At 43.9% G+C, this 25,762-nt stretch overlaps 1 protein-coding gene across 2 annotated transcripts in view; it reads right to left on the bottom strand.

Moving 5' to 3' along the window:
* The window catches only part of pou6f2 (POU class 6 homeobox 2), an 84,815-nt gene that overhangs the window by 25,092 nt on the left and 33,961 nt on the right, over positions 1 to 25,762 (bottom strand). For both annotated transcript variants that reach the window (XM_061758910.1, XM_061758911.1), the window contains exon 5: positions 9,881 to 10,161. In XM_061758910.1, coding sequence (XP_061614894.1) covers positions 9,881 to 10,161 — 281 coding nt within the window. The remainder of the gene's footprint in view (positions 1 to 9,880; positions 10,162 to 25,762) is intronic.

Raw genomic sequence — 25,762 nt, 5'->3', positions numbered from 1 at the left:
TTTGTATAGTTTTCTAACATTTTTGTCGTAAAAGCATGTCACCAAACATGCTATGGGAACTGTTTTAAATTGTGAAAAGTAGCAATATCATCTCTGTAAAGTATCAATCTTTGATTCAGCTCCTCATTAGTCACAGACACTTTATGAAGACAGCTGGAACTGTTTGAAATTGTGAATAAAAGCATACATAATATGGCCAAATTTTCAGATGATTAAGAGTCTTCCGTGCTATTATTGCAGCATATGCTCATAGACTTCCCCAGCGTGTCGAAACGACGACTTCCGATATTCAAAATGTAATCAAACATTTCCTTTATTTCATTTTAAGAATCCCCCCCCTTGATGCGCGCTGACCGGGAAATGTCTTTTCAGTCTTGTGTGAGCTCTGACATATAAAAACAGCATTCGAATGACTTTAATATCTCGCTAATCAATGTCCAGTGATCTTTTGATGTTCTCAATTCAATACAGAGGGTCAGCCGCGGCGCGCCTTGATAAACACAATAAAGGTAAGTGATGACTCGCCGCCGCGCGTGCTCCAAAAACACGGGCGGTAATGAAGAGAAATGGAGGAGTTGTCATGTGTCACCGGCCGAGTCTCCCGGCCAAAAGATGAATCGCGGCGGCGAACCCGCTCGCCGCACGCACCCTCGATCGATAATTTCACCCAAAATACGTACAGTAAAGTCGTCAGAGGGCCCTCGGATGAATTGATGACATTAACATCTGTATTTGGATCGATCGCTCCGGTTTCATGCCTTTTTTGAGGAGCCCACGTTGAACATTATTTGGTGTATCAAAATTGACGCTACGCCTTAAAATGACATTACAAGCAACGATGGGCAAAATGATTCATACCCTGGCCAAATTTGGAGTTGAAATGAATTTCTATTTGGCATATAGTGACCTTTTGGATACCAAAAAAAACAAAACCTGTGTCTTTTGCGTATTCTGCGAATACTAAACATTGCCGACCTGGAAAAATGTGTTTTTTTCCCCCTATAGTTTTCCTTTGTTCTCTCTATAAACATATTCCAGACACGAACTAGCATGTGAATCAATTGACGTACTGTAACTCATTCAAAAGTGGCAAATTTAATGCAGGCTCTTTCATTTTGATGCTCTCTTAAGGTTTTCTCTTAATCTTTTTCTGTCTAATATTACTTTTTCTTCGCCACCATGCTCCACCCGCACGCAATGACAACCACAAAAACGGTTTCACAATTCGGCACTGCCGTTCTGTCCATTATACAAGATCTACAGGAAAAGTTGGTCTTGGAAGGAAATGGCCAACATTTTTGGCGTAGTTTGGCCACATCAAACCCGAACAACAGGCCTCCTGTGTCGTTGCAGGCGTGGGTTCTTGAGACTTTTTTGTACGTTCCACACATGATAGACATGCCTTCCGAATTTCACAAAGTTAACGGACACTGGCTGCAGGGGCTGAAGTTTCAAAAAGGTCTAACCCTTAAACATAAATGAACTTTGACCAAAATGGCCAAAATGGCCACTTCAAACCAAACTAGCAGCCTTTTTGTGTCTCTTTGGGCATAGACTTTTTTGTGGTTCTACTCACGACAGCCATGCCTACCAAATGTCACGTTACCTACAATGTTCGCTTCAAATCAAAGTGGCAGACTTTCTTTGTCATTTTGAGTCTTTTTTGTGGGTCTCTTCATTCTGGACACACCTACCAAATGTCAAATGTCAAATGGCGAAGTGAAAATGATTTCGAGGGAGGAATTTTCAAAAGAACCCCGGATGTCGCTGTGAGCCAAATTTTGGCGAGAAAATCCAATCATCAATTTTTCCCAACATTTTTGAGTATGCAAAAGCCAACAAAATGCAATTTCTAGAGGCACCAGAAAGTGCTTTGATGAAGACTCTTTCAAGTTTGGTTTGACCCTTTAGAACAAGAATGAATTCACCTACTCGTTTGTGGTTAAAAGCTTATTTGACTTATTGTTCACCCAACGTACTAATGGTAAGGTAGTGTGCGCCTGACAACGATCACTCCCATCAGATCACCCACCCGCCCGCGTCTGGTTGAAAGTCGCCCGTGATCGCTGTCTGAGCGCGGTGGCACCGGGCCTGTCCGCTCTCCACGGGCTCATTCAACAGGGGTAATTACAGCCCGGGGGTCTGCCTCCTACCGCCGTTCTCCACAATTTACCGGCAAAGCGTCGGCCGACATCTCTGTTCCCCTCCGACCGCACCCCGACATCACGGCCCCCCCGAGCCTCTCCTCTCTATCCTTTTCACTCTCGCTCTCTGCGGCCACTCGCCGGTAATCGGCCTTCATTAGAAGCCTCCGGTGAGGAGCGTCGTCGATGCCGAGGTCGGCGGCTGCCGAGCGCGACGGCCTTTCGGAGCGTCGCCGTCTGACGCTCTTCATCTTGCCTCACCTCTTTGCCGTCCTCAACCCCCCCAGCTCCTTTCCCGTCCATCTTGGCTCCCTTTGTCTCCAGCTGAGCTGCCGCCAGACACTCATGCTATTATAAAGGACGGTGACCAATTGTCCTTTCGCTTTTTGAGAGAGAAAATGTTGTTTATATGAGCAAAATCTGCATCTTTTCACTAGATGAAAGGTACAAGTACATATTCACCAGGGGTTCATTTAGTCATTGAACGGTCTCAGGTGCCAATCGTGTCATCTTCAACTGTATCATTATATATACATATAAAAGCTAGAGTTTGTATTTAAAACGCATGTTGTGCTCCAGTTGTTACCGAAAGTGTTGTTAATTGTTTGAATGATAGCTAACAAAAGACTATGTAGATAGCGTGCGTCGTGATTTCATTTGGTAAATATTTTGCGTCTTTTTTTTTTTTTTTTTATGCTTTTTTGCGCAAAAGCAATCAAACTATTTGCAAGAACGCTCCCCCACTTATTTGCATTATTTTGATTATTATTATTTGTTTTACAAGGCAATGTGGTAGCATCATCTATTCATAAATTTTCACAGGTCCACAGTACTAGAAAACAAGAATGAAAATGTTTCTATTTTATGCGATTTTTGTATTTTCTACGTGCAAAAAAACCCAAAAAGGTATCTCCAAACATTGGGAAAACAACAACATCATTATTTGGGGAGATACTTGGTTACCATTGGATGATGAAAAAGACTACAATGTACTGTGTAACTTAACCGAGTGACTTGACTTGTGTTTCTAGTTAAACATATGGTTGCGGTCCAATGAAAACCAAGTATCTCCCGGTTTGTGTGTTTTATACATAATACAGCAAAAAAAGGCATAAACAGCTCAATTACTGAGTTCAATTTGGGTGGCATCAAGACCATCAGGTGGCACTTTTACTTATATTATTCACCCTTATAGTCGCCACTCGCCTATTATGCTAACACGTGTATTAAGCGAGCCTCACCAATCGAATTAATTGATTTTCCGGATCAGCTCTGCGTCTTTGCAGCATATTAAATCAAAATGAAGATGGCACGCTCCCATCTTAGACCCAATTCCTCACGCTGTAGTACCTGTCAATAAAACCGGACACGTCTAACTAAATCAGCACAAGTAATATTCTCCAAATTCAACATGAAATGTGACTTTGAACAAACAGCACCACCCCCGTAAAAGTCAAATGAGGTGCACCTGTCGCCGGGTGAGGCGGTCGCCTTCGAGCATGAGCGGGCCATCAGCTCAGCAGGCCGCCTGCTGTTAATGCAGGGGAGGTCTTAAGAAGGCAGAAAATTGCCTTACATAACAAGCCGGCGCGTGCAATTTAGCCACACAAATGTGCGCTGTTGACTGAAGCAGAAAATAAGACTGTGTGGCCCATCAAAGCCAGCGCATTTCATATGAATAATTATAAAGATGAGGGAGGAAAAAGCAAGCTGACCATGACAGCTCTACTACTTTTATTTACTTGCAATGAGGGATTAGGCAGGGAGGGACCAGGAGGTGAGTCTGGAATTTATATACTTAAATTCATCTTATTACCACCCACCGCCGTCATTTTTGGTGTTTATTGGTGTGCAACTTCCTGTCCAAGTTCAATTTTTTTTTAACAGATGAGTCGGTATCCCCATTCAATTTGGGTGATAATCTTTGTCTCTACCATGTCATAATGTCGCCAGATTCTTAAAAAATCTTCTAGTCCTCGAAAAAGTCTGTTTGATTTAATCACCCTTTAAATTGACAATTCATGCTTTAATCCGCTCTTAGAAATAGGAACTGAACTGAAAATATTAGCAAAAAGGTTCTACGAATATTGCGAGATAAGATGATAAGATTTTTTGTGTTTTTTCTACTCTTTTTGTTTTTTCCGACTATTTTTCTTCCCAAATGTTTTTATTTTTGTTGAATCACTTTGGATTTTTCCACATTACAAATTGCGTTAATGCAGACTTTTTTCATATCAGCGAGCTTTCGACGTTTTACACACGCAGTCACAAATGTTTTGTATATTTTTCATTTAATACTTTCAAATTGAACAGGATTCAATTGCAGGGAGGGATCTTTGAGACTTTTTCATGCGTCCTATCAGGATAGACATATCCACCCAATTTTGTGTTGATGGGTGAGACTGTTATTGGGGGCTGATTTTATTTATATATATATATATATATATATATACACATTTTTACTTTCCAGGCCCCTTTTTCAAGGAAATTGCCCAAAACGGCTGCTTCAAACCAAAATGGCTGACTTCCTGTTCAATTCCGAACATCGCTTTTTGAGACTTTCTTCTGCGTCCGGTTATGATAGACATGTCCATCCAATCTCATGTTGATCAGTTCAATTGGTGTCAGGGGTTGTTTCTTTTCTTCCAAACTTTCCAGTCCCATTCTTCATGGAATTCGCCCGAAATAGCCATTTCCAAGCAAAATGGCTAACTTCCTGTTCAATTTCAGACATGGGTCCTTGAGACTTTTTCATGCATCCTGTTATGACTGAATGTCGATAGGTGAAACCGGTGCCGGGGGCAATTTTTTTGTAACTTTGCGCGGGCAAAGACATTCGGAATGGATGGACCTCTGTGGGCTTTGCTCTCTGAGTGCTTTGATGTTCGACTTCCTTCTTTTAAATTACACTTTTGCGCTTACTTTTTGGCTTTTGCTGTGTTGATGTTTCACTCAGGTTGTAGGGTCCTCCACTTTCTGGCGCAGAAGCAGTGGTCAGACGCCCTCAGACGAGGGCTCAGCTAACAGCGGCTAAGGAATAGGGTTTCTTTAATTATCAGTCAGGGTTATGACATTGAGGCCCCCCTTCCAGCCCCTCCTCTCGCAGACACTGTCTAAGTGCTCCGCTCTGCCGAAGAGGCCAGTCCCCCCGCGGGGTACCATTCCACCGCTGGTAATTTCTGGTGCCCATTAGTGACCGCAGACAGAGCACCGACCGGGCTCACACGAGCAACGCGAGCGTGCAGAGCAGGCCAGCCCCGTCGTAAAAAAAAAAAAAAAAAAAAAAAAGACAAATAAAAACAAGCTTTTAATGCAACGTTATTGCATTATGCCCTCCTCGCAGGCCAAGTCAAAAGGCCCATTTGTGCTCCCTGCAGAATATGAGCTGTATCAGTCTCCTTCTTCTACAATCGGCCATTTTTTTATGAACCGCACTTCATTCTGAACTGGGGACGAAAAGGTTTATCACGCTACTGTGATAACATTTCAGACGGGTTATTATTACCATATTTAGCGCCACTTAAAGTAAAAGTTGTGGGGTTTTTTTTTGGTCTAATATTTACCTTTATTTTCTCATTGTCTTTTTTCTAATATTTGTTTTTAGAATTTTTTGTATTTTTCTTTTTCTTATATTTGTGTATTTTTCGTCCGATGTATTTACATTTTGTGGTCTAATATTTGGAATTATATTCCTAATTTATTTTGATTTTGTGTTGTAATGTTTGTCATGCTACTTTTGTATTTATTTCCACCCAATATTTGTATTTCTTCACATTTGTTTTGTTATTTTATGTCTAATATTATTTTCATTTTTCCAAATTAGTTTATTCTTTCATAATATTTGTGTATTTTTCATTGAAGATGTTTCCATAGGTTTTCTAATATTTAGTTTTTTTCTAATATTTGTGTATTTTTCCATGTAATATTTTTGAATTATTAGCCCTTTTTGTAATAGTGGGATACTTTTTGTAATATTCATACTTGACATTTATTTTCTAATGATTTATTGTTTTAAAATAATTCATACCCTGGCCACATTTTGAGTTCAAGTTGGTCAGTGGGTATCTTTTTGGGGAGAAAACGATAGGTGACCAATTCTGAAGGACATAAAAGACTTTGCTTGAGGGCATTACTGTTATTACAAGAGGTCGAAAAGAGACTATAGATGAGAAAAAGGCAGAGGTTTGGCATCGCTGCAGAAGATGACATCAAGTGTAAGGAAGGCAGGAGTGCGATGCTCGAGAGAGGAAGTGTGGCCGGAGTAGGCGGGTCAACAGACTCCCGGAATAGTACAAGCGTAATGGGAGCGTCGATAGGGCCGACCTAAGCTTCCCGCTTCCCCGGATCAGCATGTCGCGCCTCTCCCTCTGCCGGCCCCGGCCCGATGTAAGCCACTGGAGTGGCAAATTACACCAGCCTTTACAGCTGTAGCCCGACATTATGATTAATTTGATCGGTAATTTCTCCTGTTTTTCATTTTAATCGCCGTGCCCGTTCTGCTGTGGCGGGTCTTTCAGATCTAATTAAGATCAATTCCGCCGCGTAGCCGCACTTTTGCCCGCCGCCAAATCCCCGAGCTCTCCGGGCGTGGAGAAAACCCGCAGCTCCAATCAATCAACCTCCGGGCTAAAAAAAAATCCCAGCGCCGCCTCTCGCAATCAGCGCATTAACACACTTAGGCAAATTTCCGAATCTCGCATAGTCTGTTTGTCACCGCTGTGGCTGGTTCAAGATGAACCGAATTAGCTGCAGAATTGTAAGAATTGTAGGACGTCAAAGACAGACAGGATCCTTGTGGTGGGAGTTGTACTCAAATGGGGGGTTAATTCTTGTGTTTTGTCTCACTAATTAATAACAAACACTAGGGGCATGTCATGAATACTCAGGATTAAGGTGGGATTTACAATGAATTGGATCACAATGAACAAATGGATCATTGCACTGCACTGTACTGATGAATTTATTATGGTTTCAGGGTGGGCAACAAGAACATTTGGAGAGTCCAGACCTCCACCACAGCTCGAACACATTGTGAGATCAACGAGCGACGGCTAACGATGTGCCGAAAGGTCTTATTCTTGTGATCCGAGGTAATCTAGGAGTAACTCACCGTACGGCTTTATGGCAAGATTTGAATGTTTCTAACACGGCGATACACAGGTTTATCACAATAAATGACAATATCATACAAAAGTCACTTTAGTTCGGGAGTTCAATTGAAAAAGATAAACTCATTTAATACAGATTCAGTGAACACATAAATTATTTTCAGAAGACTAATTCCTACTTCATTTTTTATATTCAAAATCATTTTGATAGTTTCTTATGAAACTCGAACTTCTTGAGATATGTTCCCTTTTTGATGCTGTTGAAACGCTATTAAAGAATGTTAAAAACACGATGCAATTAAACATGTTCTCGTTGGGCGTTTAGATGGACGTTTTGACAGTCCTCACAACTTTTAAAACAGAAAATTGGGATGGTGGTGCAAAAGGTATTTCAGTATCATTTGTGACCGAAATGCCAGAGCATTTGTAGTTGTAGGTGTGACCGTCACCTACAACTGGTCTTGGCACGCTAGCAGAAGGGAGTCAAACTAGGGAAACACGGTATACAGTATATGGTTTATGCAGTGGACGACCTAAATTTGGCCTATGGTATGGATTTGGATTCTACCGACCAATCGCAAAAACGCTCGATGATGACGTCATCGTATCTGCCTCAGTGTGAAAATGGCTTGATTGCACGTCTGACCAACGGAGTTGGAGGAGCCGCCAGTTGTACGTTTGTCTACATCAAAAATTCACCCCTCCTCCATGCTTTTCCAGCTGCTCAGGAACTGCTGGGGGAATGCTAAGCTAACTTGTTCCGCACCAGCTAGCAGCTGAACTAGCTATCTAACGTGGCTAAACACGGTCTATAGCAGCAAATAAGCTACACTTCTGACAAGTATCGTTATCACTAAATGAGGAGAGCTTATCATTCGACACGCTGAGCAAGAACAGAGACGATATTGTGACAATTCATGTGTGTGTGTGTACTAGAAGTCTTATGTGAACGAACCAATGAGCTTAATGCCATTCAGTCAGCCACCCTGGTCTGCGGGTCTGCCGAAGCGAGCCTTCAAATCCTATTGCGTGGTCGCCATAGGCCGCGGCCTGTCCTTGCCAAGGCCAGCGCTGACCCGGAAAAGAAGTAAACCCTTTACGGGTGCTGTCGCTTTCACCGCACGCACGCACGCACACACACATGCACACGCACACACACGCACATCCACACACGCTAATCCTATTTGATCGAAGCAATATCTTAATGACAGATGATATGGCCTCCTCTCAAGGGAGGTCTGTCCTCAGTCAACGTAATCACGCTCACTACTTCCTTTCAAGACATTTTCTATAGAAAGCAGAGAAGCAGGCAGGCAATTAGACTCATAGCTTCTATTGTCTTGGCTGTGAAATGGCCGCTTCAAACCAAAATGGAAGACCTGTGTTTTTTCAGGTATGGGTTCTTAAGACTTTTTTTGTGGGTCCACTCCAGACAGACATGCCTACCAAATAATCATGTTGCTAAGTGTCACCGGCTTTAGAGGCAGACTTTTCTTAGAATGACCCTTGGAAATAGCCAAAAAGACCCTAAAATTGCGCTTCAAACAAAGATAGCAAACTTCCTGTGTCTTGATGGTCATGGGTTTTTGAGACTTTTCTTGTACATTTACTCATGATTGACATGCCTACCAAATTTCATGTTGCTGCGTGACACTGGCTTCGGGGACTGAATTTTCTTCGAAGGGCCCGTGGAAATGGCTAAAGTGGCAGACTTGTCTTTTCTGCCTTGGGTTCTTAAGACTTTTTTGTGGGTTTACTCTTGATAAGAACGTTTATTTCTATTTTTAGGGCTAGCATTGCATTGACTGTAATGTGTTGTCTCTGGTCTTTGGCAAGTGATACTGCACGGAGACTGGACAATGCGTTGGGTTCCGACGTAACGCCTTTGGAGGCCCATTAAATCCAGAGACTGTTTTTTTCCAGCTGAGTCTCAGCAGGCCGTCACGGCGGTAAAAAAAAAAAAAAAAGCAGCTGTGTTGGCGGGGCTGAAGACGAGTGAACAAATAGCCCAACGCATCTTCGCCCATAAAGAAGCTTGCGCCACAACCCAATAAGGCGCCTGACGCTGATGAATGTGACCGGGGACGGCCAGGCGACCCTGGCCGGCGCACGCTCGAAATGAAACCGCGGGGATATAAAATAGGCCATTATCATCGCGATGGTGACGGCCAGACAGACGGCGTGGCCGAGATGGATGGACAGACAAAGTGACTGCAAAAGGAGCTCGAGTAGGAAGCAAAGATTAAGAGGCTGATAAAACAGGAGGAGAGATGACCTCAGAATCCCTCCTGAGTGCAGTGAACATGTCATAGAAAACCTTAGACCAGCCGTTCTCCAACTGGGATCCGGGGATCCCCGGGTGTCGGTGGGCTGTAACTCGGGGGTCCGCAAAAAAATGTACAATAAATTGTTGTGTCATTAAAAAAATGCCCCAAAAACAATCATAACAATCCATTTACTCCACCTTACCTTAGCTTTGGGCCAATTAAAACATCTGATTATGGTACATAAATCTGACTCATAAGTCTGGTCACTCTTATCTCAATACACCACTGTAGTACCATTGTTTCTTTTTACAGTGATTCTATTTCTCTGTCTGTCGAATCGTAAAGAGTCTTGTTGACTCACCGGCAGAGGCATCGGCGGGGTGGCGGGCGAGGGTAGGCTCCGGGCGGGCGACTGGTTCAGCCGGTGCGACGGCGGCGACTGCGGCGGCGCCGAGGAGCAGGCGGAACCCGGCGACGGCACAGAGGACTGCTGCTGACCGGGCGGGGTCATGTGATGATGGTGGGACGACACTTGGTTGTGCGCGTGTTGGTGGTGATGGTGTTGTTGCTGCTGGTGGTGGTGGTGGTGCATCTGTTGGAGCTGCTGCAGGTGTTGGAGTTGGGAGTTGAGGGTTGAGGTAGCTGTTGATAAAACAATCAAGTCGAATCAATACATGACAACTTGAGGCGTTGTCTTTATTTGCACAAGCCCACACCTGTGATTGACATGCATGAACGCATGGAAATGTGGGATGTAAGCGACCAGAGGCACATGTAAATTGTGCGGGGCCACAACAAGGTCCTCCGGGGTTTTGAGTGGCTCAATTGAGTTTGGAAGGACAAAGATGAAATAAATGCTCTCTGCCAAGTCAAAAGTCGTCATTGTCACTCGGAGGATGGGCACGATATTCCCGTTTAATGGCTCAAATCACACCAGGGGGAAAAAAAAAAAAAAGAGAGGCATCAATCTCCTCGCAAAGACTTCAGGAACATTAACTAATTGGATCCAATAATGGCGCCCTGTTTGAACCCCATTTAAATGCTGTTTAAAAAAAAAAAAAAAGAAGAAAGAAACAGGAAGGGATGAATCCACATCAAGGAATGGAGTTATTAGAGCTAAAAAAATTCTGCCAGTAATGGCGCTGTGACCCGTCATCATGCAGAAAAAAGTTTGGTCAAGTTTTGACCTTGTGGAGTTATTAGTTTCGCGTTTTACTGCGAGTTGTCAAGTTCGCCACCATTCTCCACTCATACACAATGATGAGAAGTGAAATTACTCATAATTTATCTTCACCCATCTGTCTAGGCTACATGATTCAAATCTGGTAGCAATCAAACAAAAGATCTAGAAAAAGTCCATATTTGAAGGACCTCAGTAAGTTACCAGAAAGAAGTCGACTTCAAACCAGAATGGCAGACTTCCTGTGTCTGTTCTGGCATGGGTTGAGTCTTTTTTTGTGAGTTCACTCATGATAGACACATGCCTACCAAATTTCATGTTGCTTAGTGACACTGGGTTCGGGGGTTGAATTTTATTGAGAAAAATCCCTGCAAATGACCAAAATGCAGCTTCAAACCAAAAGACAGACTTCCAAAAGACAGACTATTTGCAGTCATGGGGTTTTGAGTCTACCAAATTGTATGTCCCTAAATGAAACTATCTTCGGGGGCTGAATTTTCGTAAATGTCCAGGGGAGCTAACTCAGTCCTGGAAATTTGCTTGCTTGAACTTATGAGTCACTTTAAACCAAAATGGTAGACTTCTTGTGTCTTTTCGGGCATGGCGTCTTCAGACTTTTTTGTGGGTCTACTGTTGATACACATGCCTACCAAATTTCAGGTGGCTAAGTGAAACTGGCTTCAAGAGCTGAATTTTCAAAAAAAAAAAAAAAAAAAAAAGTCCAGACGCTATTGAGGCCATTCTCCCAACCAAATGTACGTTTTCACCAGGATGAACACGCCTGCAACATTACGAGCAAACCCTCAAAATGGCGGGTCTTAAAAAGTGCCCTAAAAATACCACAAGAAAGCCACGACTATGACTTGAAAACTTCAAACCAACCCCCCACAGTCGCACACATGCAGGACAGCCACTTTCCTGCCGCAGTGACAAAATGTTGAGCTCTACTTATAAGACGGAATACGAAAGCAGAACACAAAAGTGCGGTTCAACGCCGCGTCTGTCAGAAAATTATCGAAAGCGCAGGCGAGATCAAAGGCGACTGGAGAATGTCCTCCGGCGTGGACCATTACGCCGAGAAACAAGCGGCATAACAACAGAAGATGAGGCAAAAGCAAACAAATACATAGGGAATATGGAAGAAGCCCCATGTGGCCTTATTATCAGAGCCGCACTGCAGGTAACTATATTCTTTAACACCAGTGCTTTATAAACGCTGTCATCTTGTTAAGACTGTCAGGACCACTGACCCGCTGCCGTTCCTCTCTAAGTGGGCGACGGGCACGTCGGTGTTCTCCTTTTTGATTGCGTGGCTGCGGCACGTAATCCACAGACGGCCTCGTCTGGGCTAATTGTTTGCGCCGCGGCTTTGCTCGAATGATGGAGTGAGGGCCAAAGAGACGCCTCGCCGGCGAGCTCATTATATCGCACAAGTGTCTCTCTTTCGTACTCACGGGTTCTTTTTCTGACTGAGGGTCCCCCGTTTCGCTGTTGACACAATTCAGCGACTCTATGCTAATGTTTATAATGAGGCCTGCGTAACGTGTGGAGTCATCTCGCAGCTTCGCAGAAAAGACCTCAAGTAAACTAACTCTTGGAAGTCAATGATCTCTCGCACTAGAACCACCAACACAATCGGTAGTTGAATTACAAGAAAATTCAGTGAACCCTCACTATTTGCTGGATTACAGACCAAGCCCCGACTCGTTCAGAAAAAAATAGCAAGAATTAAGACACCCTATATTCAGATTCAAAAACATTTATTCATCCCTGCGGGGAAACGCTCTCGTAAAAGTTTTAAACCTCCTCTCCAGGTGCCTACCCCGCTGTTATACTCCTCGAGACTGCTACTTTGGAACTTGTATTGTTATCTTAGTTAATAAATCGAGGACAGTGAATCCAGAATCTCACAAAGTGCCAGACTCATTACTTGACATCACGGACATGTCAGCCCTACTCATTTAGAGGAAAAGGTTACCTCAGTTTTTAGCCGACAAGAGTGCCGAAGGGTCGCGTTAAGCACTACTTTCACACATAACGTACCACTGGATTCAATTCATTTGTTTAATAGTGTTCAAAGAAACCACACATTGATGTACTTTCTCACAATCCAAGGCCGCCTTGAGTGACAAAAATTGATAATTAGACGCTTTTCATGAGACCATTATTAGATATCACCTCAAGGAAAATGACATCAGTTCTGTAAACCTTGGAAATAGAAGTGATGTGGCTGAATGGGAGCGTTCTTGTATTGTGTGTGATCAATAAACCTAATGGACTTCACTTAAAGACACACAGAGAAAGAGTTTTTAGTGTCTTCTATTGGTCTGCTGTCTATGGCTACAGTACGTCAATAACTGCGTTGAATTAAGTTTTCTGCAAATAAAGAGTCCGTCCCTCAAGGTAAAGCTACCACTGCCACCTTGCCGCTAATGACTCCGGCGGAGATAAGGCAATTTAGACCGTGCCGGTTCGGGATCATTACGGCGGTGGTCAAAAGGAAGGTCATTTTTACTCAGAGGATTAGCGAGGAGCAGGTCGCTCAAGTGGATAACGTCGCAGTTCGTGTGCACCGATGTCTTTTAACGTTCTCTGTTAGCCCTTGCCACAGCGCTAGTCACCGCTCTACTTGCGGGACACATTCCTGCTACATGTGATCAGCAGAGCACAGTGAAGCAGCATGTGGCTCATTAGCCATTGGTAATTTGAATGCCCTGCTCCAAGAAAGCGAAAACAATTGTACGTTTGCCATCACGAGGCAGCTAAATTTTCATTTTCTAGATGTAGAACAGCTTGTGTTCTGCATTCCGTGTTCGCTCTGTACAATTTCTTCCCCTTCCGGCAAGGAATAAACTAGAAAGACAACTTTTGGTATTTCCTATTGATTATGACAGTACTAACGTTACATTTAAAGGTGACATTAAATTATACTTCTCAATTTGCAATATTTGTGGATGTGTCTTTTCCAACAAAGACTTTGTTCAGCTCTTTATGTAAAATGTAAATGTGAATGTAAAATTAAATGTCTTAAAATAAAAATCTGATTCCCGATTTTAATCCATCCCCCCCCATGTTATAGAATGTGATATGACAAGTAAACTCAATTTAATTGATTAAATCCCTGAATCGTATTAAGTGAAACACAAAAGGGATTTTGTGTTTTTGTGAGTCACTGCACTAATATTGACCTTTTCCGAGTAGCACGTCACATCTGTGTTGCATGGAGCTGACCAACGTGTGTCACAAGTCTAGCACAAGACCGACTGGACCGGTTTCCACAATTCCAATACCAATTCCAACACAATTCCACAAAGTACTAAGTATGAGTCCTTCCGAGGCAGAAGTGCAATTGTAATATTATTTAAGGATCATTCAGGATGTTTAGAGAGTAACTCTTGTGGCTTGTATTAATAATCATTTTATTGTTGGGGAGGTAAAGCATGTCGAATGATCTCATCTCTCGCCAAGGATATGCTACGTAAACAAGACTCGATAATGCCACGCTTTTTTTTTTTTTGTAATAATGCTGCCTGGCTCAAGGACCTCTTTGGGTGGTGTGGTTCGAGGAACAGTGTTGGTTCCCAATGAAAATAAGATCTACTTTCATTCCAGTCTGATTTGCTTCTTTGGCGAAAGATATGAAAGGTGGGAGGAGGAGGTTAAAAGCTAAAAATCTTATTAACCACCAATGACATGAAATTTCATACGAGAGGAGCTTTGAGGCCCTCGACAAACACAGAAAGCGGTAGTAGACATTTCAAGGTTGTTTTTTTTTTTTTTTCCCCCCCAACAGATGTCTTCATCATGGATGGCCTCAAAATGGAGATGGATTTTTATAATATAACATTTAGGTTGCTTTTTGCCGTTCCACCCATTCTGTTTTTATGATCGTGAGAAGCCAAAATCAGAATCACGATTACATTTCTTTAATCGACAGATCTTTGTGGATTTAGACCACTATTGCATTAAAGCGTTCTCTAATCCCTGTTTAGTTGTTTTCTGGTAACGTATACAGTATGATATTGACCAGCATCCAACCTATGAAACTGAAAATGATGACAGAACCTCCGTTGTGGTTAACTGTCATTATATGTCATCGAAATCAGAACATTTGGCAAAATGTCAGAATGTGAGATAAACCACAATTTCTGTAAAAACAAGTATCCAGACAAAGCCACAAGACCAAAATCCCCCAGATTTTATTGCATCCATCAAACTTTAAGTCACTGCCCAGCAAAATGACAACATGGATTTAGCCCACTCTTGTTCTCAGTACCTTATGTTTATAAAATATTGTTTATTTTATGAAGTTTCTTTTTCTCTCTCAACAAATGAATTCACCAATTATCTAATAGCAAAATGAATAAAAGAACTATATAAAACATGAATAAATACATTTAAATTGACCCATTTTAGGGGATGAAAACGGCTAAATGAATGCACCAAATATTACAAGACAAGAAGAAAAATACATTTCTGTCTAATAATAGCTGATGGCCTTCTCGTTCTCTTCTTGGCATCTGGAAGCAGGGATGCTGCGGAGTTATTTCAAGGAATATGTTGACAAAATGTAATACAATGCTGCCCAGTGAGGGGTCCCATGCTTTTGCCCTTGGACCCCCCCTCCTCCACCCGAGCCCCAACACACCTTGCAGTGCCTTAAAGCAGAGCCCATCCGCCTGGCGGGACAGCGCAGGGCCGGGTTATTAGCGTGCGTTCGCGCGCCCATCAAGTGTCGTCAGACCAAAAGCACGCCTGCCCTGAGTAAAAGCCTCATGCAAAATTTATGTTCATGCGGCTGTTTCAGTGGGTGGAAAAATCAATATTGGGGGGGTGTGATGCACAGAGATGACTGAGTGCTCTCTGGACTGACAGTAAAAGCCTGGAGAGATTGAGGGTCTGCGTTTAGCGCTCTGGAAAAGGAGTTGCCCTGACAATGTAGTTCACCTCAAATTGGAATTCTATTGTGGATTATGTTGAGAAAGGATGCCCAAACTTTCTCCACTGAGGGCCACATACAGAAAAATGGAAGGAAGAAGGGGGGCACTTCACATTGCTTAAAAAGCAATTTGATAAATTCACTATCGGTCAACAGAAGATAAGCAGTGTATTCTTACAGACGTGCATAACGAGAATAATCAAAAGGCAATGTGGCAAGATGAGGAGGACATCATAAGGCTTTTGTTCTGCTGCGAGCTTACATATGCTTTTGATAGCATCCATGGCAGCGCATGCCCACACAGTACATTTGGGGAAGAAGCAGAGAAAAGGATGAAATGAGCTCAAACAATGGGATTTGCTTTCCATTCTTCTGCCTCCAATCTCGCCCCCTTAATTATTCCCTTTGCTCGGCGTCTGAGGGCGCGTGTAAGCACTTTCACAGCAGCGCCACGTGCCCGGCAGCGCTGTACACTGATGTGAAGCCTTGTGAGTGACACACACAAGCAGCCTCTTGTGATTATTAATGCTCTTTAATACAACACAGAGCCGCTCACACGACGGAGGGAACGGCTTTCCAAATGCAACGCAGTTAAAGTAAGGGGGAGCAGCGACGGACGGCCCCGCGCGCTCGCTTTTCAACGGCGAATCCTTAAAATTAGCTCAACCAAATTGTAGATTTCCTGTTCAATTTGGGGCAGGGGTCCTTGAGACTTTTTCGTGCGTCCTGTTCTGATACATGCCCACCCAATTTCATGTTGATTGGTGAAACTGGTGTCGGGGGCAAATGTTTTCAAACTTTCCAAGGAGTCCATCAAAAGTACCAGCCTTGGAATTCGCACAAAATGGACGACTTCCTGTTCAATTTCAGGCATAGCTACTTGTGAGTTTTTCATGCATCTGGTTATGATAGACATGTCCACCTAGTTTCATGTTGAGTGGGGAAAGTGGTGTCAGGGGCTAATTTTTTTTCTTACTTGCCAAGGAGTCCATCAGAGTAGGAGCTCTGGGATTCCCCCAAAATGGCCGACTTCCTGTTTAATATTGAGCATGGGTACTTGAGACTTTTTCTAGTGTCATGTTATGATAGACATAGCCACTAAATTTCATTCAGAAGCCCTCCAAAAAGGCAAGTGAGAGAAAGAATAAACAGCGGTTCCACGAGGCTGATGAGTCTGCATCCGTGTACATAAACAGGTCTTATGCCAAGAGATGACTGGGTAATGTTTTGTCGACGCCAGCGCGCCAAAATGCACTTTAATGGATTCTCGGCGGATCCTGATAGGGATCCTTTAGTCGCCCCCTTGCTGCATGCCATATGAGCCCCACAGAGTATGATGAATGAAGCGGCGTGCTACTTATGCGCTTTATCGTGCTCGCTGACTAGCAACAGGTTCAGCAAAGGGCAGCGGCGGTAAATGAAATCCCGCGCCCGGGACAATACATCACCGGAACTTACGAGGTACGGGTTGTATGAATCAGACCTATTTTATTTCCACACTGGATGATCTGCGTCTTTTATCCAGACGTGCGAGGGCTAATTTCACAGTGAGAGCCAACCGAACACGACCAATGCTAAAACGTCGTGTACACACACACACACGTACACGCCGACAATCGGGCCAAAGTGGAGCTTTTTTTCCCCCTCCCTTCCCATCAAAGTCCACAAAGGCCTAATTGTTAGATGTTCCTAAAAGATTATTCTGATGGATTATCCTGTGGTTTGGGTGTGTTAAGATGATTTCTTTTTTGCCCCCTCCACAATCTGCTTGGAAAACAGGCTGATGACTGTAAATTTTTCACCTGTTCAATATTTAAAGCAAAGTACACATCGGGATGAAAGGAGCGTTACAACCCTTGCGATCCAAGTAAGCAAAGGCTCCATTGTTGGAAGTCTCTGAAAGATAATTGTGGGAAATTATTCACCGCTGTGGAGTGTTTTAAGAGGTATTTTACCTCCTTATATATATTATTATCCTATAATTCAAACAGGGTACAGACAATCTGAATTTCAGCATTTTATCGTCTTATGATCAATGTCAGTAAAGGCCCGATTATCGGATGTCTCTAAAAACAATCCTCCTGTGGTCAAATTCGACCCAACTGTTGTTATGTGAATACAGGGCTTTAAAAATTGAACAGGTTTAACAGAAAAATCTCTCTTAACTCTTCCCGCAACACAGGATAATCATTTAGGATAATCTTTCAAAGACATCCAACAATGTGGCTTTTGCTGATTTTGATGCTATAATTCGCCCCGATTATCAGTATGTTCGTACCCCGCGATACATATCGAATGGGTTTTTACATTTAACATTTAACATGTGGTGGAAAGATCCCTGCTAACACACCCAACGCCACAGGGTAATCTTTCAGAGATATCCGATAATCCGATCTTTTCTGACTTCGATCGCAACGGAGAGAAAATGCTCCAATTCGTCCCGATACGTGTGTACCCCGCTAAAGTTGACTTTGTCAACGTGAATTAATTTGGGAAGAATCAAAGCCAAGAAAGAAAGACCAAGAAAAACCCAGGAGATTACTTAGTAGTCTTGTCGTGACGCCATCTCGGATGCAGAAATAGCGCCTGTGGGACCGTCGCACATCTCGCGGGAGCTTTTAAGCCGCACTGATACCGATAAAAGCCCCCACCCCACCCCCTCCCTCCAACCAGTCCCACCCCATTAATTAAGGTAATGACGCCCCGGTCGGCAATTAGCAACCGCAGACGGCTTTTAGCGATGGGGTTGGGTTCCGATGCCGTCTGCTGACAGACGTGGCCACGGACTCCTCATGAAACCGGAGAAGGAGCTCTTCAGAGCCACTCATTCAAGTTTTTCCCCCCGAAAATCCATACGCGGCCACCATATAGGAAGTGTTCAATGCCAGAGCCTATTGATCAAAATTACAAACATTTGTGTTGAGTGTAAGTAGTATTGACCGGCACATAATATGACATCGATTGGCTTGTTTTATTAAGATGGAGCCTAAAGATTGCGTTAGGCTCCAGTGCATTCGTATCATTTGCATGGAATGTTAAGCTAATTGTAGCTTTGTGAGCGCCAACAACAAAATCGTGAAGTCTGTGTGTCCAAATGAGAAGGTAGTAGGTAAAAAAAACCAAAAACATTATTATACATTATTTAGCGAACTACTCGGTACGCATGTTGGACATGTCATGAATGCAATATTCTGCACAAAAAAAAGAGCTATGTTTTTACTATATTGTACTATTGAAAAAATACGCATTCAGTGTTTAATATTTGTATAATATGAATTGTAGTGAAACAATCTGATTATTATCTTCTTTTTTATGTATTGACTTTTTTTTTTCTACAGAAAAAGGTGTACTATTGTATACCGTTGGCGATGAGAATATTTTTGCATCGCAGCAGCGCCGGTGCCGTAACATTACCATTAACATTACAAGTCATGCAGAACTCGAATGAATGCGAAATGTCAGCCAGGCAGGAATTCTGGTTTCGCGGGATTAGCATCTCCCGCCCCCGCTCTCCACCGCTGCACCTTGTCTAATATTTCATTTACAACATTTCATAGGTTCATTTTCCCCTCGCTGACCATGTAAATCACAAATCAATTCTCATTTGCGATGCTTGACTACGTACGCCGGCCACGGCTGAAAGCTCGCACGTAGCGGACCTTTAGCGGGGCCGACCGAGAGACTTTGGCGGGAACGAGTGAGATGTAATTTCAACAAAACATCTCCAGGGGCACTTGGCAAAGGCGGGGAAATAGCAGGCCAACTTGATGGCAGCGACACATTCTCTACAAAACAAGCGGACAAAATCCATGTCCACGGACAAGAGCAATAAGTGGATTGCCGTAAAATCGTCAAGGCTCAGGAGAATTTAGTAGAGAATCGTACAAAACGCTGAAGCAAGTGAACCTCGGTACTGCACGAGTCACTCACCTATTCTCCAGGCTTTACACGATGGCGTAAAACAATAGTTTCTGCCCCCCAAAAGTTTCAAATGAATATCTTTTTTTTTTTTTTTAAGAATGGAAAAAGTAGTATTCCGACAGGTATTGTATTTTTTCATTTTTTGCATCATGGAAATGATCCAACATACTTGTATCAACATCTATAGCAGCGTTTTTCCTCCCCTCTGTGTTTCTATTCAGCGCTCGGGCAGCTGTGTCCTGTCGCATGGCGCAACCACAGTGACGGTCACGCTTGCTACTATATTTTAAGAAACGATGCATTACTGTATATAACATTAATGTTCCCGTCAACATCTCCAAAAAGACCTTCACCCACTTATGTCGTTACTATTCGGCACTCGGGTAGCAGTTTCTTGTAGCATGGCCGAGCCACAGTGACAGCCATTATATTATAATGACGCCATATTTGATAACAATATTGTCTGTATCAACATCTACAAAATACTTCAACCTCTCTAGTTTCTATTCGGCGCTCGGGCAAGTGTTATTTTGACAACTTTCAAAAAGTTAAGCACTAAATATTTTCATAAATGGATATATTTTTTTTATTTATTCTGTTTTGACTTCACGTTTGACTTCAACCTAATTTCCGAGCTGTTCGGAAATTGCTCGGGCAGTCGTGCCACCATCCACAGTAAGCAAACCCGAGCGAAGACGTGAACGCCGCCTGTGCGTGCTCCTACGCACAAACATCTGGGGATACGTGCTGTTAAACATAATGCGGCACAATCAAGCGCGCAATTACGCCACATATGTACGACAAATCATTAGCACGTCTGCAACAAGTGACGCGGCGGCGGCGGCGGCGGCGGCGGCAAGCGCTTCAAACAGATGTGCCGGAGTAATTCTTCAGTTTCGGGGGAGGGGGGAGGGGAATGTGTGTTTGCATTATGCCGTGCATGAGCCACAGTGTAAATGTGCTTGTTTGATTGCAACCCCCTCACGTCTCCTCTGTTCTCTTTGATTGGGAACCGGCACAAAGGCAGCTTGTCGTCGAAGGCAAACAATAAACTAGTGGCAGATATCGGGCGACGAGAAGGGAGGGCGCGCGGCGCGTACGGCGCTCGCAGCACCTCTCACTCTCAATTATTTGGCTGCTGTCACAACAAATCAATCAAATTACCGCTCGGAGGACTGTGTGCAGCTGCTCCTATCGCGCCGCTAGTCGCATTAGCTTTGAAATGTATGAGCTCTACATTTTATCACTATTATTTATTTAATGCCGAGTGCTCCCCCTCTCTCTCTCTCTCTCTCTCGCTGTAGCGAGTCGTGGTTCGAGCGCCGCAGAGTTAAATCATTAAAAGGGGCGATGTGCTGGAGAACACTGCAAATTAAAGTCGTGTGTGGAGAACGGATGGCTCGGGCCTCCATTGTGCTAAGATGTTGAGGAAATATGGACTTTCATTTTCCTTCGTTACGGCGATAACAAACCGGAAAAAATGACTGCAACAACACCAATTCCAACCATTTTTTTGCAAAATCAATGAGTGAATGGCTACGGGGGCTGAGGAAGCTTTTTGCTACCATTTCAGTTGTTATAAAGTTCTCAAATAGCAACTGAAGGAACTTCGCCCAGGAATTAGGAAGTTTTGGAGGATCACTGTGTGCTAAATTTGGTTCCAGGGTCGAGGCTATGGGTTCCAGAAACTAAACTAAATCTTCCCAGTAAAGGCCATACTAAAAGAATGAAAAATATGACTGAACACATTTTCACTTAACTATACCAATAACAAAACAAGGCGCAAAGCCGTATGAAATCTCCATGGAGGAGGTCGAGTGGAACCTTGAAACAGTCACTGTTTTATTTTCAGCCATTTATTGAACGCGGCAAACAGTCAAACACACATACACAAAATGACAATCCTCGTAAGGATCTGCTGTAGGCCACAATTCACACCGAGACACTCACGTGCAGACCAACCAGCCAATCAGAGTGCAGCTCCTGATGTTACTCACTAGGCCACGCCCCTTAAAGGCATACATCCAACCCACAAATACGTCAATATGTACAGTAATTACTAATGATGTTGCGATCGCATTTTTTTTTCCACCCAAGTCCACGTCGAGTCACTGGATTCTGAGTATCGACCGATTCAGTGTCTGATCTGATACAATAAAAATAATTCACACTCGTTACATTTCTATTTGAAAGTAAGCCATTTAAATGGGTCACATTGGCTAACCTGTCGCTCTTTAAACTCTGACGATGCCACGCAACGAGCTTCTTGACCCCCCCCCCCCGGTGTGGTCAGTGCGGTATTGCAGACTTAGCTTAGTTTCTAGTACCTTTCAGCTTGCCCTGACTGTCGGCCGTGTAACCAAAATGTTTCCACATCTCACTCTGTGGCTCTTTTTCCTTGATGAGATGCGGACGAGCCCGAAAGCTTGTGACCATTTCGAACGCAAGTTTGGGGACAAAGGCGGCGCCCAATACAGAGCACTGTGGCTGCAGGTACCACTGTAGTAAGCAATCAGGTAAGCGGGACAAGATGCTTAAAGCAATAGGCACCTGAGTTGGCGGCGTTGCACGCCGACACGTGTAACTATTGCAAAAACATCCGACTCTTCCCTCCTGGGGGCTCGCCCTCAGGTGGCGTAATGAGCGGAGTGATTTCCCTCATTTGTAGCGCGCCGACAAGCCGCAACCTCTGAGCGACACCGCCGAGCGTTGGCATCAAAACGCCAGACGGGGCGGCGGGGCTTTGATTGGCAGGTGAGTGGGATGCCGACCTTTAAAACCGGGAAGCTCCCGAGTACAGAGGAGCAGCGGCGGCGCGCTCTCACCTCCGCCATGAGAACTTGCGCGGCTCTCTGATGTGATGCGCTGCAAATAAGGTGCCGTGTGCTTATTAAGAGCTTCCAAGCAAAGCGGCGCCTTCGCATTAGCTGCGAGTGCGGAGAAGAGAAGTCGGCGGATGTAGACTTTGTTGAGGCTTGCTTTGATGCAGCTAGTTTTACAAGCGCGTTAATCACCATTTGCTTGTTATAAAATCATGAGGAAAGTTGCCGTCGTAAAAAAACCAACAACAAAAAAAAAACAACCTCCTGTTTAAAAGTCGAGCACTCATGTATGTTTTAAAGTGGTAATGCTCCGGTGTGACGCAACCTACTTTTTTAGCTGCTGTGAAGTCAGACGGATTAGTGCGAGCTCTTGTCACAAAGGATAACTTTCTCCGTTGTTTAGTTTCACTGGGAGTTTCCCCCCCCCTTCCACTCGTATAAATCATTCTGACAAACATCCAATTTCTCTGCAAGTGTTTCCTCGTATTCGCATACAAACCAAGTTAAAGCTGCGAGCAGCGATGAACGGGTAATGGCACCTCCATTTGGGTGAATTCCAAAGTACGAGCCCAAAAATGGCTGCCTCAAGGAAAAATGGCCAACTTCCTGTTCCATTTAAGACATGGGTCCTTTTTGTGTGTTGTGTTAGGATACCACATTTTGTGTCAATGGGTTAAAATGGTGTCAGGGGCTGATTTTTCCGAACTTTAAAGGCTCCACTTTCTTGGAATTCTCCTGAAATGGCATCTTCCATTCGAACTATAATGGACAACTTCCTGTGTAATTTGCGTGTCCTTGAGACTTTTTCGTGCAAACTGTCACTATAGACACGTCGACCAAATTTTGTATCAATGGGTGAAACTAGTGACGGCAGGCCAATTGTTTTGAGACTGGGACCTGAAATTTGCCAGAAATGGCTGCCTCAAACCAAAATGACGACTTCCCGTTTAATTTCAGGCATCGGTCCTTGAGACTTTTTCATGCGTCGTGTCATGCCACCTAACGGCTGATTTTTATGTTTGAACGTTTTAGGGCTACTTTCATGGAATTCACCTGAAATGGCCGCTTGGAACCAAAATGGACAACTTCCTGTTTAATTTCAGGTGTGGGTCCTTGAGACAGTTTTTGCGCATCCCGTTATAATAGATATGCCCACCCAATTTCATGTCACTGGGTGAAACTGGTGTTGGGGAACAAATTTTAAAGATTATCTCGTGATCCTTGTATCATCGTTATTGACAGCGATCGCGAGTTACTTTGCGATTTCTACCCCCGATTCATTCCCAGAATTGTAACGAGGGTAGAAGTCAGAAGATTTTGAACCTTCCAGTATCTATCCAAGACAAGCAGCCTTATTAGCGGCTCATTAGCCGCCTCATTAGGCCATTGGCTCGGCCCCTCCCGCCGTCTCATTACAGAGCCTCGCACTCGTCTGATCTGACGCTAATTAGGACTCAGCGTGAGCGTGCGTAAAGCACAGTGGGCCGCCGCTGCGTGCGATTAATCAAGCCCGGAGAGGGAGGGCGGCAGGGCAGAGTCGCAGTCGCCTGACAGAGGTGCTGTGCCAGCAGGCCTCATTCAAGCCCGGCCGTGATCGGGTCGGACAGCGACGAGCGGAGGAGCGCCGCGTGGCCGCAGGGGCCCGGACATAGTCAAGACATTTAGCTTCACTCGTGACTTGTGTCACTTTCTCTCGGCGGAGGTCCCGTCAACGCATCGCCTTCAGACAGGAGGACGTGCGAACCGAAGCTTAAAAAAACATCTTCCCTGTCCTTTTTTGGGGGATGCCCTGTCTTTGGGCTGGGTGACATGGCCTTAAAATTAAATATTTGATTGATTTTCTCAAAAATTCAATGTGAATTGATGCTTTTTCCGGCTTCGCTTATAGAAAAGCAAATGACAATGACAACCCTTACACAGACGCATGGCACAACATAGGCAAGCAGTTCCTCAGGTCCAGAGTCAGCAGTTCATTTGCAGCTACAAAAAAAAAAAAAAAAAAAAAAAAAAGACCTGTCCAAATTCTGGACGGGGAAGACAGCTGGTTTGATAGAGATGTGAAAGAATCCATCTATGTTGAACTTGAAAAGCTGCTGCCAAACACAGGAGCTTTGCGCCATCGCCTCTAGCCTGCTTACAACAATGTCCTGCCATCTTTTCCTCCGAGATTATCGCATTCCACGGGAAAGGGGGGCCACCAATGAGCTGTTTTGCCAGTTGGTCGTTAACCGGCCACACCTGACAACAACAACAACAACAACCCGATTGTGACTACACCCACCGGAGACATAGAGTTAATAGGAAGACTCGACACTTAAAATCTAGAATTTATGAAGCCTTTCGGATTAAAGGTCAAACGTCGTCAACTAGTCACTGCTGGGGTCGGAAAAGTCCCTAAATTCTCAACACTGACTCTACTTTTGTGAACTAGCTCTTCTTTGTTCGCAGCCATGTTGTTAGTGTAAGCAGTGCACATCAGCAAAGACATGCTTTGAACTACAGAGGCCACTAAGAAAAAAAAAAATAATAATAATCCTCTTAATTGAATTGGTAAAATTGTGTGATGATAAACATGAGAGGCATTAGTCATGGTGGTCTGACGCCCCTGACAATGTGTTTGTCAATCACTTCCAGGCCCCTGGAGGGTGGTCCCGGCGAGCTGAAATGTGAGTCAGAGCCATTATCATCCACGTGGAGGGATGTATTAAAAGCTCTGCCCGCGAGCCACGCTTGTTGTTATTTATGCATGTTTGTGTCCATTAGGCCGCCGCGTTTCCACACTCGAGGCACGCGTCCGGCCACTTTCTCCTCCCCTGCACTTTGTGCTGCACTGGCATTATTGTAATAGCCCCTCCCCAAAATAAAATAAAAACACACACACACACACACACTGCTTTACATGCGGCCTGGACGTCTTTTGACATTAGTGCGCTGCGCTCATCCAAGATTCATGACAGACGTCCGTCCCCCCGCCGTCCCATCCATCCCTCAATCTAATGGTATAAAAGAGACAATGTTTTAAACATTAAAATGAAAACCATTTACAAGTATGATCAAAAGGGAACATTTGGACATTAAAGTTTAAAAGGCACACATAAGTACAGCCGCTGGATGGAAGGATGAGGAGATAAAAAAAGGAAAATTCAGAGAAAAGAGGCATAGAGTGCTTGTGCGCCGCGCTGCAAAACGGTGACCTGTAATTAATACGGTTTGTTCCTTAAGGCAGGTTGAGGATAGCCTGGCGAAGCCCTGAAGGGTTGCTACCTGCTCGGAAGCACTATTTTGATGAACGTAAAAAGGGACGAGAAAATGTTGCGTCTCCATCACAAGATCTAGAGAATTACAATCGCTCCTTACAGGATCACGTCCCATAAATAATTC

The sequence above is a fragment of the Phyllopteryx taeniolatus genome, chromosome 20 (assembly GCF_024500385.1).
Source record: "Phyllopteryx taeniolatus isolate TA_2022b chromosome 20, UOR_Ptae_1.2, whole genome shotgun sequence".
Classification (NCBI taxonomy): Eukaryota; Metazoa; Chordata; class Actinopteri; order Syngnathiformes; family Syngnathidae; genus Phyllopteryx; species Phyllopteryx taeniolatus.
Note: the sequence above shows the minus strand (reverse complement) of the source record. Positions and strands in the feature narration are given on the sequence as shown.